The sequence below is a fragment of the Acanthopagrus latus genome, chromosome 5 (genome assembly GCF_904848185.1).
Source record: "Acanthopagrus latus isolate v.2019 chromosome 5, fAcaLat1.1, whole genome shotgun sequence".
Classification (NCBI taxonomy): Eukaryota; Metazoa; Chordata; class Actinopteri; order Spariformes; family Sparidae; genus Acanthopagrus; species Acanthopagrus latus.
Window position 1 is genome coordinate 709,190 of NC_051043.1, and position 13,631 is coordinate 722,820.

Below are 13,631 nucleotides of genomic sequence, written 5' to 3' on the forward strand. Positions count from 1 at the left end.
GAGCAATGCTAGACTAAAGGTGAAGACGTCGGACTTCGAAAGCTGCAACTCTGTGACCGACAACCTCCTTGAATTACTTGGCCAACAGACTCTCTCGTCACCCCCTGAACTAGACTACGTGCTCACTGCCAAGCCATAATCAGGGTTGCGGCCGTGGTCGGTAATAACTGGTCGTCTGCGCTTGCACAAGATCTGGTGGCACTAGTCTTGTGCCAGTAATCCAAAACACGAAAACAGGAAATGATGGAATGGATTGCATAGAAAAACAAAGCACACACCATTAGAGTTCAGCAGCACACACAGAATTCTGCCCCTCCCACACACTGCGCTGATTCGCCAGCACACTGCCAATCAGAATGGTCATAAAGCTAGCACACAACCAACCGAGTAGCCAATGGCTCAAAAGCTTCCAACGCAGCTGAACACACCGAACATATTTGTTCCTGAACTCGTCCGAGTCACCCCAAATGATTCAGATGGACCAGTGTGTTGGAGGCGATATTTTCTGTTCCAGTGTTGTTTTCTCCTTGGCTGTGTGGCTATATATACAATTTAGATTATGGTGAAAAGTGTCCCATGACGGACTGTTTCATACACTGTTCAAATGACAGTTCAAAGCTTGTGGCATCTACAAATATAGAGTCATGGAGAGAGAGAGAGAGAGAGAGAGAGAGGATGAAGTTGAAGATGAAGTTGCCTTGACCCTGGACTATGATGATGATGATGATGATTAGGATTAGGGTAAAAATCTACTGATATAATCTGCCTGCTAAATAAAGCTAAATCTGCCTGGAAAAGCCAAGTAAGGCCTGATTTCACAGACTGGCTGAAGCTGATGACAGACACAGCCTCCTTTGAAGATCTTATTGCAAGATTGAATGATGATAGGAGTAAATTCTACCAGGTCTGGTCCCACCTCCTACATTTTATTCAATTTTAACTGGTGCCCCATAATGAAAGTATTATCATGCAAAATTCCAGCCACACTCCTTTTATTTTGTATTTTATTTTATATTATCTAATCTTAGATGTATTATTTTATATTATGATTTTTTTTTTCATTGTGATGTAATTGTATTACTGGATTTCTGTTTTTATGGCCTAGATGGCTATGTAGTGTGTGTATGATGTGTATGTTGTGTGTTTCTTGTGAAAAAAAAATCAATTAAAAAAAAAAACTTTGATCATTAAAAAAAGAAACAGAATGGGAGGCGCTGCTACATGATCAAGCAAACGAACCCCTTCTAGAGTTGTACTGCTTCAAATACAAAACAAAGGTCTCTACAGATGCTTCAAAGGATTGTTTAGGGGTTGTTCTTCTGCAGGGAATTGAGAGAGCATGGTAACCAGCACTGCATACAAGAAACAAGAGAAATGTATTTTCTTTTTTTCAAAACAAGGGCTGAGTCCTGCTACATCTATGTTGATGTGTTCAGGAGTCTCACAGCCTGGAAAATTACGCTGCTCTGTTGTCTGGTGGTATGGCAGCAGGCACTTCTGTATCTTTTGCCAGTTGGCAGCCGGGTCAACAGACTGTGGCTAAGGTGGGTGTCATCTTTTAGTATCCTTTGAGCTCTGTGCATACATCTCATTTCACTGATGTCGCTGCTTTTCTTTAAAAATTGATCAGAATCTGGCTCCAGATGTGTTTGTGTATGTGTATATGTCACTCTCCAGGACGCATAATCAAAAAGGAGTCCCTTGATTTAGCTCTTGGGTGTGAAGCATTTCATACCCACCCAGAAGCAGACCACAAACCACTACTTGCAACAGCAAGAAAAACCTCTGTGACATTTTTTCTTAAGTAGAGCACTTGATGATTAGACTGCTGTGTTACAATTATTAACTCATATATGCACCAGGAACATAACTTCTCATAGCGGATACACAGTCCAGGGCTGCACCTCAACAAGGAGCTAGAAGGGGATGTTACCCTTCATGTGGATATGGTCTTTGCATCTGTGCCCTGCCACACATGAACAGCTATCAAAGATAGCCAAAGAAGCATCCAAAGACCCTGTTCTGATGACAGTGATGAGAATCCTCCAAAAGGGCTGGATTTCCTCAAAAACGTCAGCTGAAAAAGCTGTTCTTTTAGTATCAACAACAGATGTGAGAATGACAATGAGTGTGTCATGACTCCGGTTTTTGTTTGTTCTTGTATCTGTTTTTTTGGTTTCTTGTATTTGATTTATGTCATTGTATCATGTCTTGTGTTGTGTTTTTGTTTTTCCATGTCTTGTGTCATATGTTTGATCCTTTAAGTTTCTCCTATGTTCTTCCCTCTGGCTCCCTCTGTCTGTTGTCTTGTTCCCTCCTGGTCTGTTCCTCTGTGCTCCTCCCCCTCATTATCACACCTGGCTTCCTTCCTCCTCTCTCCTCACCTGTTCCTCGTCATGTCATTAGTGTCTGTGTATTTAGTCTCTGTGTTTCCCCTAACTCTTTGTCTGGTCATTGTTTGCTGTTTTCTGTTTTCTCCATGCTCCTGTCCATGTTCCAGTCCATGTTCCAGTCCATGTTCCAGTCCATGTTCCAGTCCATGTTCCAGTCCATGCTCCTTTCCAGTTTGGTATGTCTTGGTTTTGTGTTTTCCATGTTTGAGTTGAACTTTGATTTTTTTTTATTTGCACTTTGTCTAGCCGTTATCTGTTGCTACTTTGTCTTGCCCTTTAAGTTGTTACTTTACCTGGCTGATTCAGTTGTCACTTTGCCTTTTTGCCCTGTTTTTGTCTGCTTTTGGTTTTTTGTAACGGCCTTATTAAAGCTCGCCTTTTGTTCTCCTTATCTTTGCCTCCCGTGTTTACTGCATTTGGGTCCACCTTCCCCTTCCATAGTTTCCTTCCCTTTCCATACTTTTCCCATTTACCCCGACCTGACAGAGTGACAATGAGTAAAGTATTCTGAACATATCACTCTCAAAGCAGACTGTTTAGTCAGCCACAATCATCCCTGTACCTATAAAATCTGCTGTGTCTAGTTTTAATGGCTACCACCCTGTGGTACTCATCACAATTTTAGTGCCTTGAGAAACTGGCATAGACAGGCGTGGAGATCCTCTCCAGTGGTGGAAACACAACCAAGGGCGTCTTCAGCTTCTTGCCTTGCAAGCAAGAAAATTTCTCTGTGCACCACCTTCTTCTGTGCCAAGTGAACGAGTCTTCAGTGAAGTCTCTGCACTTTATGAGAAGAAGAGAAGCCGCCTAACAGGAGAGCATGCTGAGCAGCTCTGCTTTCTGCACCACAGTCTGGTGCTACTGGATTGGAAGTACTAACTCAATCCCAAATTTGAGAACAGTTCAGTTCAGTTCAGTTTATTTTGTTGATTTTTTTAAAAATTCAGGGAGCTATTTTATTTATTTATTTATTCATTCATTTCAGTTAGTTTTGCCAGAAGGCCCCTGCACTTTTTGTTTTAATAGGCATTTTAGTTAAGATTATGTGTTCATGTTCATGTTATGTGAAAAAATTAAAAAACATTTCAGTGTAAACAAACAGTATACTGTATTCATTCTAATCCCAGGTGTGTTTCTGTAAATTCTGACACCAAAATTTTCATTTTTACTGCAAATAAATATCGGTTATACATATCGGCTATCGGTTTCGCTTGGTTATCAATAATCGGTATCGGTATCGGCCCTGAAAAATCCATATCGGTCGATCCCTAGCAGACACCATACAACACAGCACTGTAGTGTGTTTGTGGTGTGGTTGTGGAAGCTGCTACATACTGGTTTGTTTAAATCCCTGTCCTCCAGTAGTCCAAACTAGTCGATCCATCAAACATGCGTTTACTCCCTCACTGGCAGAGCCGGAAACTTGAATTTTGGAGACAGAAATGTATTCCAGCATTTTTGTTTTTCTGTTCATAACGTACATGCCCATGTTACAGCCTGTCATGAGCCTTACAATAGCCTGTTATGATACTATTTGCTTTGCTCTGAGAGCTAGCTTGTCTGCGCATGATCCTAGCTCGTACAGAGAAGGGACTCGTCAGTGGCGATTGAAACTGTTTCCGAAATAGTCACGATGGAGAATTTGTCTGATGTTGAAGTGGAAGAAATCGACGACGAACCTTATGAATTCGACGGTAGACCATATTTGTTTGAACCGGAGTATACAGATGAGGAGTTACTTGCACTAGAGAACGAGAGAGTGGATAGAGAGGCGCAGAGAGCGGAACAGGCAGTGGTGGCTTCACGGCCAAGGACATCAGTGACCTGGTGGTGCTCTTGTGGATGTTGTGTCCAAATGGACACAGAAGAGAAAAGCCTATGCTGTAAGGAGTGGGACATCATATGTCATCATATGCCTAATATGTCCCAGGATAGTGCACAGTGTGTCACAATTGGGCATTGCACAGACTCAAACCATTTTCAAGAAATAGCACTGCTTTGATCATCACTGACACTCTGCTCTCTTCTCTGTACGAGCTACGATCATGCAGAGACAAGCTAGCTTTTAGTGCAAAGCGAATAGACTCGTAACAGAGTCTATAGAGCTCCGTCTGTCAACGCCTACTTGGAGAGCCCTGCCTGCTACGTCACTCTCAGGGAGAGGATGCCCCTTGCGTTAGCAGTAGCATGCGCTAATGTTTGCGGTGGATGTATGTATATATATCGCTATGGCTTGCGGAGATCGGACCCAGAAGGAGAGGCTCTCTGCAGACTCTGTGGCAGCAGCAGGACGTTTCAGAATGGTTAGTGTGTCTGTTTAATGTTAGTTTGTTCATATGTGTTGTTACATTTACCACCATGAAGCGAATGGCTAACAGCTAGCGAAAGCTGTGTTTGTCTCCAACTCAGTCTCCAAACTCTTGGACACTGTTAGCATCATCACTGTCTCCAGTCTGCACGTTTCCAGACTTTTTACTGTGACAACCAAGCTCCATCGTAATATCATTAACATTAAACTTGCTTCAAATGCCATTGCATAGCTGACCAAAGCAGAGCTAACTAGTTAGCCAGTTTCCAGCTGACTTCACCATACTCATAGGCAACTATAAATACTATTAAACAGCGGCGACACTTTTCGGTGGCTCGGGTGCAGTTGTTTGGGTCCGGTATGGTTGGGACTGATCCGTTTACGAGTGTCAGTGTCGAGGCAAAGCCAGCTTTGTACTGACCGTCGTTACTGAAGCAGCCCGATGTGAAGCGATTAGCACACACACACACACAAGCTAACACGAGCCGTAGCCGGCACGTTGTCTTCAAATATGAAACGCAACCACTGTCACTTCTGTTGTGCTGTAGCTGGGACAGAATATGGGCACTTATGTTGATATTTACAACCAACAACAGAGCTATTTGTGTGTCTAGCTTTGAGCAACGACATTGTGAAACACTGCTGTCTCACTGCTGGACACACCGAACTTCACCTCGGGGATGAACACCCGCCTCTCAGATATCTCCTATCACCACGCAGAGGAGGTCAGCCTATGATAATGACTCCTTTCGTTACATAACGAAAGGAGCAGATTCTGAACAGCCTGTAGGAGCACTGTGTTACCAGTGGGTGGGCTGCAGGGACCATGCAGCAATCGCTTGTTTTCCTCATTCTGGGAGTTGGCAGGCTCAGGGAGGACCAGCTTATATGTAGAGACCAGAGAAAATGTGTTTTTTATGATATGGGACCTTTAAGACACTTAAAACACAGTGTAAAGTTCTGACCCCATGCTGTTAGCTGTCAGTGCTAACTCTCCGTTCAAGGAGCCCTGAAAGGGTTGCACCAAAAGTGTTCACGTCTTCAGTACTAGCAAGTCAAGGGTAGCTTGAGCGATAAAGCTGCATGTTGAAATCAACCGAAGTTATCCTTTAAAGCCAAATAAAGTCCACATCTAATTCAGCATGGTTGAAACTTAAGAATGATATGACCATTAGGCAGATTACTGTTGAATATATCTATCTACCTAGCTCTGTTAAAGCTGCAGTCTGGAGTTTTTAGAAAAAGGGGGACTTAGCCAGAATATTTGAATGAGCACAGTTCCCAGGTCCCTCCTTTTTCCTTTCTGCTGCACTGCAACCCTGCCTTTAAAGCCCCTCCCCACAGACGACCACGAGCAGGCTTGTAACCATGGTTACAGAGGTTACTGCCTCTCCACCATTGTTTACACTTTGAACTTGAGCTTGAACCTGACCAGGTGAGAGCATGTGCTGCATCTGTACGGAGGAGGGGCACTGCCCAGTACACACTGCACGAGGGAGGGGGGCGACCAGCAGTTTATGCACAGGCATGATGTGGCATGACACTTCTCAGACATTCCGCTCGGCCCTCATTGGTTGTGTTGATTTGATGGTGGATTCTTGCAAACCAAATTACAGCCACTGGGTGGACCCACAGACAGTGGATTTTTTTCACAACTGGCCTGTATCTTATTCGAATTTCATATCATAATGACAATATAACAAAAAAGTTATAGACTAGTTACAGACTACAACTTTAATTCAAACATTTTTATCGATCATACATTGTAAGACAGTCAACATCTCCAGAACTAAGGAATGAAAAATGCAGGAAGATAAAGCTGGAGATCCAGTGTGTGCTAGCAATGTGACCTCCACAACCAGTTCAGCTTGATTTTATGCAGCACAATGAGGATACAGGTGTTTCATAGAGAAGAAAAGCATATGAACCGGATCTGTCTGTTTGTCTGTCTGTCACTATTAACAGTGATTCCAATCTGTAGCATATTCATACACTTCACTCAATAACCACAGTGTAGAGTAGCAGTAGGCTTTATGATGAATCATCACTTTTTATCAGTTCTAATGCCCTGTTTTAGGGAGCCCCCTCAGCAGTCTTAATCAAATAGTATTTCTATAATCTATTCTATAAGTCTATGATCTGTTATCTATAGTCTGTCATGTTTACATAGCATGAATGTGTGTTCTACAAGGTAAGAATGTGCCAATAACATCCTCCAGTTACATAGCCTTGAGTAAGTCAGTTGGATTCCCTTAGCCCAGCAGTGTCAGTCTTGCATGAATCCTTCGACCCATCTATCCTTGAACACGTGATGTCAAAGAAAAGTGGTTAGGGAAGGATTTAGGCAGTAATTATTTGACCGCACCCTTAGTTTTGCCCTATAACCTCCTCACCTGCATCTTATTCCCTCTTTAGCCCATTCATACAGGTCTTCTTCTTTTTCTGTTTATCCTTGTTATACCTGTACTACAGAACCTGTTTTTGCCTGCCTACCTGTTTGACTTTTTACCAGTTCTCTCAGACATTAGATTCTTCCCTGCTCCTTCTAGGATTTATTTGCCAGTGTTAGACTGCTGCCTTCTGGTTTTGACCCCTGCCTGCAACTCTGTAAGCAGATGTACCTCTGGTTTTTTATCATTTAATCCTTGATCTGGGCTGATCTCCTTCATTTCTCCAACGTTTAGGCCTTTCTCTGTATTCCCTTTAACACCAGTCTTGATAGATTTAACAGATTTTAATCAAAAACGCAAGTCTAAATCTTTTTAGATTGACTGGAGCTGATATTGATTTAAGTTATAACTGGGTATTTAGAATAAATAAATGAATAGAAAGAGAATACACATCTGTCACTGCACTAGTATCTTTAACATCACACTATTCTTAAAGCTGAGTATGGAACTTTGATCTCCCCCTTGTGGTTAGGTTTAGGTAGAAATGTATGTATGTAAATAAATACATGTTTAATTGTATTTTAATTTTATTTGTATTGTATTGTATTTACTTGTATTAACATTTAATTGAATGCAAAAAATTTAATTAAATGCTTTATGATGACAGTAGTAGATGTATAGATTTTTAATCCAACTGCTGAATCTCCTCCATTTTTCCTAAGATCTAATGACTTCAACAAAGCCATTTCCATCATGTCCTGTGATGGTGAATGTCAAGAAAGCTATCCACTTAAATGGCTAACACTGTTGGAAGTAACACACTACAAAGTAACACATTACTGTATTTCCACTGCTTTAGAGGTAATGAGCATGTGACGAAATATTTTTTTTAAATAAGTATCACTATTACTATTACTGAAATTAAAATTAGTTTGTTACTCGCATTTTGGGAAAATGAATGCTTGCAGACAAGAAGACAGATAGGCCTAATTTTGCTGCTTCTGATCTAATGTTGAAGAACCTTATGGTGGTTCAATGTTATACCAATCGAATCAATCAATTAGCATTAAACCACAGCATGGCCAACAGTGCAGATAGAATGAGCTTGCTCTTCTAGAAGTATGGACATTATGCTTCGCTCTGTGAAATTAAAGACAAAAATGTAGTGGTGAGTTGTCAATTATGTGCAGGTGAAAAGAGCCTATCCATGCCAAAGAGCAGCAATTCAAATCTTATGAAGCACCTATTGAAGCAACACGCTTCAACAAAGCTAGTGGCAAAAGACCCCAGTCTTACGGATGCTGAAGGCGCCACTCCATGCAGACATCCAAAGCTAGATTTTACATGGACTGCAGTTCAGCCAATAGGCCAGGCAGAGCTGAATAAATTGATTGTTAGGTATGTTGTTGATGACATGCATCCTCTGTCAACTCTCGAGTCAGTTGCCTTTAGGCAACTAATAAGCAAAATACCAGTGACAAATGGAGGCTCCGGGCAAACGTGCAAGAAGACGTTTTCACGATATTTAGACAGAGAATAAAATGAAGGTCAAGCTAAAAAAAACATTTGAGGGTTTACAACATGTCTCTACCACAGCAGACATCTGGACTGTTTACAATAAAAGATTTCTAGGTTTAACTGCACATTGGATTAATCCGAACATGCCATGTAGGAAATCAGCCCTGGCATGCCAGAGATTCAAGGGCCGACATATGGATGACATTACTGCAGCCAAAATAGACAACATCCACTCATGCTATGGCCTATCTTTCAAAGTGACAGCAACTGTTACTGACAATGGCTCTATTATTATTATCATTAAGGCATTTAAAATATACCAGCCACCTGAGTCACTGAAGATCATTTCAAGGAGGATGAGGCAACTTTTATAAACATTGAGGATGTGCTGGATAGTGCTGTCGATGTCAATGAGATGGTTTTACCCCCACATCACAGATGCGCAACACAGACATTGAATCTCATCACATGCACTGATGTGGATAAGTGGCTAATGTCAAAACCGGACACAAAATCTTTCTACAGAAATGCTATCACAAAATGCGCAGGTCTGTGAAACAAGGCATGTTGGTCAAAGGTGGCTTAGAAGATTGTCAATGACGTAATTGCTAAGAAGCTGCTTGTACCTTGCACCACCAGATGGAATTAATTTTACAATGCGGTAACCTCCCAACTTCAGCGGCATCAGTGAAAGGGAACATCAGGTCCTTAAAGAGTATTGTGTTGTGACTGACTGCTGCGACCCTACCCAAGTTCAAGTTACGTTTGGCTGCTTGACCAGGAGAGGAATGATCAGGTAAAAGCAAGTGTAGTAGCAGAATGCAGAAAATATGTCCCAGAGCAGGTTGAGCACCCAGGGGAAACCCCAACAACACAGTGCCAGCTATCTAGCAAAGAGGATTAATTATTTTGCTTTGATGAGAGTGAGGAGGATGCCTATGCCTATGTTTAAAATTAAGTAGCTGATTATTTCATATCAGGAGCCACAGGGATGGATGCTCTGAATCAGTTTCCCATAATAATGAGAGTATCAGGAAGGAGGCCTCCCGGACACGTCCGATCCCTTGAATTGATCTTCCTCCGCCGGCTTCCAGGCCGACACCTCCTAGTGGCTCTCTGTCGGCTCCCAGGCCGACAGCTGCCAGCGTCTTTCCGTCAGCTCCCAGGCAGACAATTTCCAGCAATACTCTGTCGGCTCTCAGGCGGACACCTTCAAGAGATCCTCCATCAGCTCCCAGGCCGACACCTTCAAGAGATCCTCCATCAGCTCCCAGGCCGACACCTCCTAGTGGTCCTCCATCAGCTCCCAGGCCGACACTTCCAGTGGTCCTCCGTCGGCTCCAAGGCCGACACCTCCCACTGAACCTCCATCGGCTCCCAGGCTGACACCTCCTAGTGAACTTTTGTCGGCTCCCAGGCCAACGCCTCCTAGTGGTCCTCCGTCTGCTCCCAGGCCAACAGCCCCCAGTGATCAGCCCTCATCTCCACCCTCCTAGCTTAATTTGAAATCTGCTTCTGTTGGTGTGATGTTCCTACTGTGTTCCTTGTGTCTCCAGTCTTCCAGTGGTATGTGTTTTGGAATTTGATTTCTGGTTTTTCCTATGTTTGATTTGAACTTTGATTTTTGTTTGCACTTTATTTAGCTGTTTTATTGCTACTCCGGTTGTTGGTCCTTGGACTGATTTTTGTTTGTCGCTCTTGGTTTTTGTTTGAATTCATCTTTAGTTTAAGTAAAGCTTGTTTTTTGTTCTCCCTTATCCTACCTCTGGTTCGGATCTGCATTTGGGTCCACCTTAATTCACGCTTTAGTTTTCCCCTTTAATCCCCCAACAGTGCCCCTGTGGAAAGACTCTTTAGCATTGGGAACCTGATTCTCTCTGCAAAAAGGAATAGGCTCTCAAACCAAAAGATTGAGAAGCTTCTCCTCTTGAAGTGCAATCACTGCTTTGAGAGCTAGCAATGTTGTGGCTACTGGTCAGAGGTGAGAGATGAGACTTGTTAGCCCATTTTAACGTTTGTTGAGAATCTCATCTCTTATCTCTATTTAGCTTTGCCTTATGAGGCATGTTTCAAGTATTAAAAGGGACTTGAATACTACTGGCCTGTTGCCCTGTTGATTACTAAAAATGTGTCAAATAGTTTATTGTGTTTGACTGCTCAGTACTGTTCATATTTACATTTAAAAAGCAGACATAAAAGTTACTTTCCCTAGTAACTAATTACTTTTGATAAACAGTAATTGGTAAAGTAATTCAGTTACTTTTAAAAGAAGTAACTAGTAACTGTAACTAATACATTTTCAGTAACTTGCAAAACACTGATGACAACAAACAATATTTATATAACCATGACAAAAATGTTCTAAAAATGCAGTAAATAATTCATAGATACATAGACAAAACGACAAATTGAATGGCAAGCATGGTTTGGCTGGCTCATCTCACCATCTTCCATACGTTAACTGTTATTATATTAAGGCACTTGGTTTCAGCCCCAAGTTAAATTGCATGCATTAAAGCACTTGAATGTGCAGCACTAATGCAGTCACTAATGTACACATCACATTTAAGAAAAACTGTATATGATTCATCATAAATAAAAGATGACATAGTGCATCCACAGTCGCTCAGAGAGTTTAGATCTGTCTGTTGAGAACTGGAAATATAAAGGCATCTGTATCAGTCAAGTGACTTACTGCCATTAACTAGCTGCTAACAAAACAGAGGAGCTGTTTAGAAGAAATGCTTTAAGTAAATGCTCAGTGCAATGAAACACATACACACTAAAGAAATTTGAAATGAGGAACCCTTTGTAATGATTCACTTGAAAGCAATCAGTTATTATCCTTAAACATTAATATCAATTACTTTGGTTGGAAAATGTTTTACCAAAATCCATTTATCATGATCTTGTTAAACATTTATTGATAGATTACTCAGTTCTGAGACCATGTCATTACAGAGTAGCAAGGATAGACACACATCAAACCCTTTTGAACCGCCTGGCAAAATGTGTTCTCAACACTGGTTTATAACTGAGGAAATACACAAGCTGGTAACAATGCTGTAATTAAATGTTTTTAACCTACCAATAATAATAATGCTAAGAATAATTTTAGCAATTGTTTACCAGCCCAATCACTAGGATAAAATGCCAACATTTATTCTGGTGACTGGGTTGTCTTTTTCAGAAGGTAATCGGTTGTCATAGGAGTCCTTCACTATCTGGCACCTCCAGAGTTGTTGTTTATAATCAACAGATCTGTAAAGCATTTGTAAATTAAGTAATTATCAACATATATTTCCTTATAAATTGACGTTTCTCTCATTTTAACTTATGATGATCCCAGTTGAACAGGAAATGATAAGATGACAAACTTTAAACTTTTCACACAGCAACTTTGATAGATTAACTTAGGTCAGGCTTTAGGCTACAATTCCAAAAGTAGGCTATATTTGTTGTGTGCTCACTGACCCAAAGGACATCAGAACAATAGCATATGCAAACAGAACCTTATTTTTATTCATTTTGAATTCTTCACAAAATGCAATACAGCAATATCAAGTAGGTTAACACTGTGAACCGTGCAATGTTTAATGTTGCAAAGGTGGACAACGAGACAGGAAACAAATCTATGCCATTGAATGACAAGTAGCAGTAGCAGGTCCTTACATTGTAAAAGCTGGAACCAGCAAATGACATTTTTGCTTGACAAATGATAAGAAAAGACAACGTAAAAATCAAATGATCAAAATAGTATCAATTCATATTTGTACAATTAGCTATATAGAGGCTTAATCAGCTAATTGTTGCAGCTCAAGTTCCTTCATGTCACCCAGTGTACAGTTCTGTTAGCCTGCTAAACTGAACACAAGGATAAATAACATTTCTTTCAGGAATGTTTGGTCCATCGTTTATAGAATTGTTTAATAAAAGGCTTGCTAAAAATACTGATAAGCTCAGGCTCCAGTCTCCTTTTAAAGGAAAAACAAAAAAAACAACCCTCCCTCCCTAAAAAGCAACAACTTGCGTGTTTACAAATTGATTTTTAGTCCCAGAGATCATGAAATCAATTATCTGAACATGTCATCATTTCTTAAAAGTTAAGACTTTCTTAAGAGTAACAAAGCAACCAGGTCTCAAACATGGTCTTGAGTAACCCAGTTCCCATCTTCGACTTCGGCTGACCAATCCTGTCCTGAATACTTAAGTCAGCTATTAGATACGGTGTTGAAAAAAGATTAAACTTACGTTTCGTTTTCAATAGAATGACAACTAACAAATGGCACCGTTCGACGGGATGAGCCTGTATGAACAAGAAATCGCGGACAGATCTTTGACTGAAGGGGAGTGTGAGGCAGTGTTACCTGTCTGAACTGCTCCTCATAGGTCCACTCGTGGTGCTGGTGGGACTGGTGATGCGCCGATGGAGACTCTGCACGGCGGGTGGGTCCGAGGGCCCCTGGTACTCTTGCCATGTGATGCATCGGGGCGCTGTGCGGAGGCAGGCAGGCTCCCTGGAGCGATGCCTGTCGCCGCTGGTTGTGGATCGAGCCGGCATCGTCTTCGCCCTTCTCTTGTTCATTTATGACCTCATGTTCGTCTATGTCATTTTCCTCCTCACCCCGCTCCTTACAGTCGCCGCCCGGTCTAGAGTCGCTGTCATCGTCGGCTCTAAGTACCTCTATGTGTGGGAGCATCACTCCGGCGGACAAGTTGGCAACTTCGTCGTTCAGGGCACCTCGCATCGCCTCCTGGTAGTGGCGGAAAGCCAGAGCTTGCTGGTGTATATGGGACTCGACCATGGAGCGAAGGTCTTTCTGTGTCTCCGCCTGCCTCACTTTCTCCTCCAGAGCCAGACGCGCTGCCTGCTGCCGCTGCAGGTTCTCCATGACCACCTCCAGCTTCATGCCGCCGCTGCCGGGCGGGTGTGACTGAGTGCTGGGGAACGCGTTGAGGGACGAGGCTTGGAGCGGAAGGCTCCTGGTGGATGAGCCTTGCTGCGAGGGGACGAGAGACGGC

General features: G+C 42.1%; 1 protein-coding gene across 1 annotated transcript in view; it reads right to left on the minus strand.

Annotated features, from left to right (window-relative positions):
* The window catches only part of arid3c (AT rich interactive domain 3C (BRIGHT-like)), a 104,450-nt gene that overhangs the window by 87,206 nt on the left and 3,613 nt on the right, over positions 1-13,631 (minus strand). Inside the window, exon 3 of the mRNA XM_037097956.1 lies at positions 12,977-13,609. Within this exon, the coding sequence (XP_036953851.1) occupies positions 12,977-13,609 (633 nt within the window). The remainder of the gene's footprint in view (positions 1-12,976; positions 13,610-13,631) is intronic.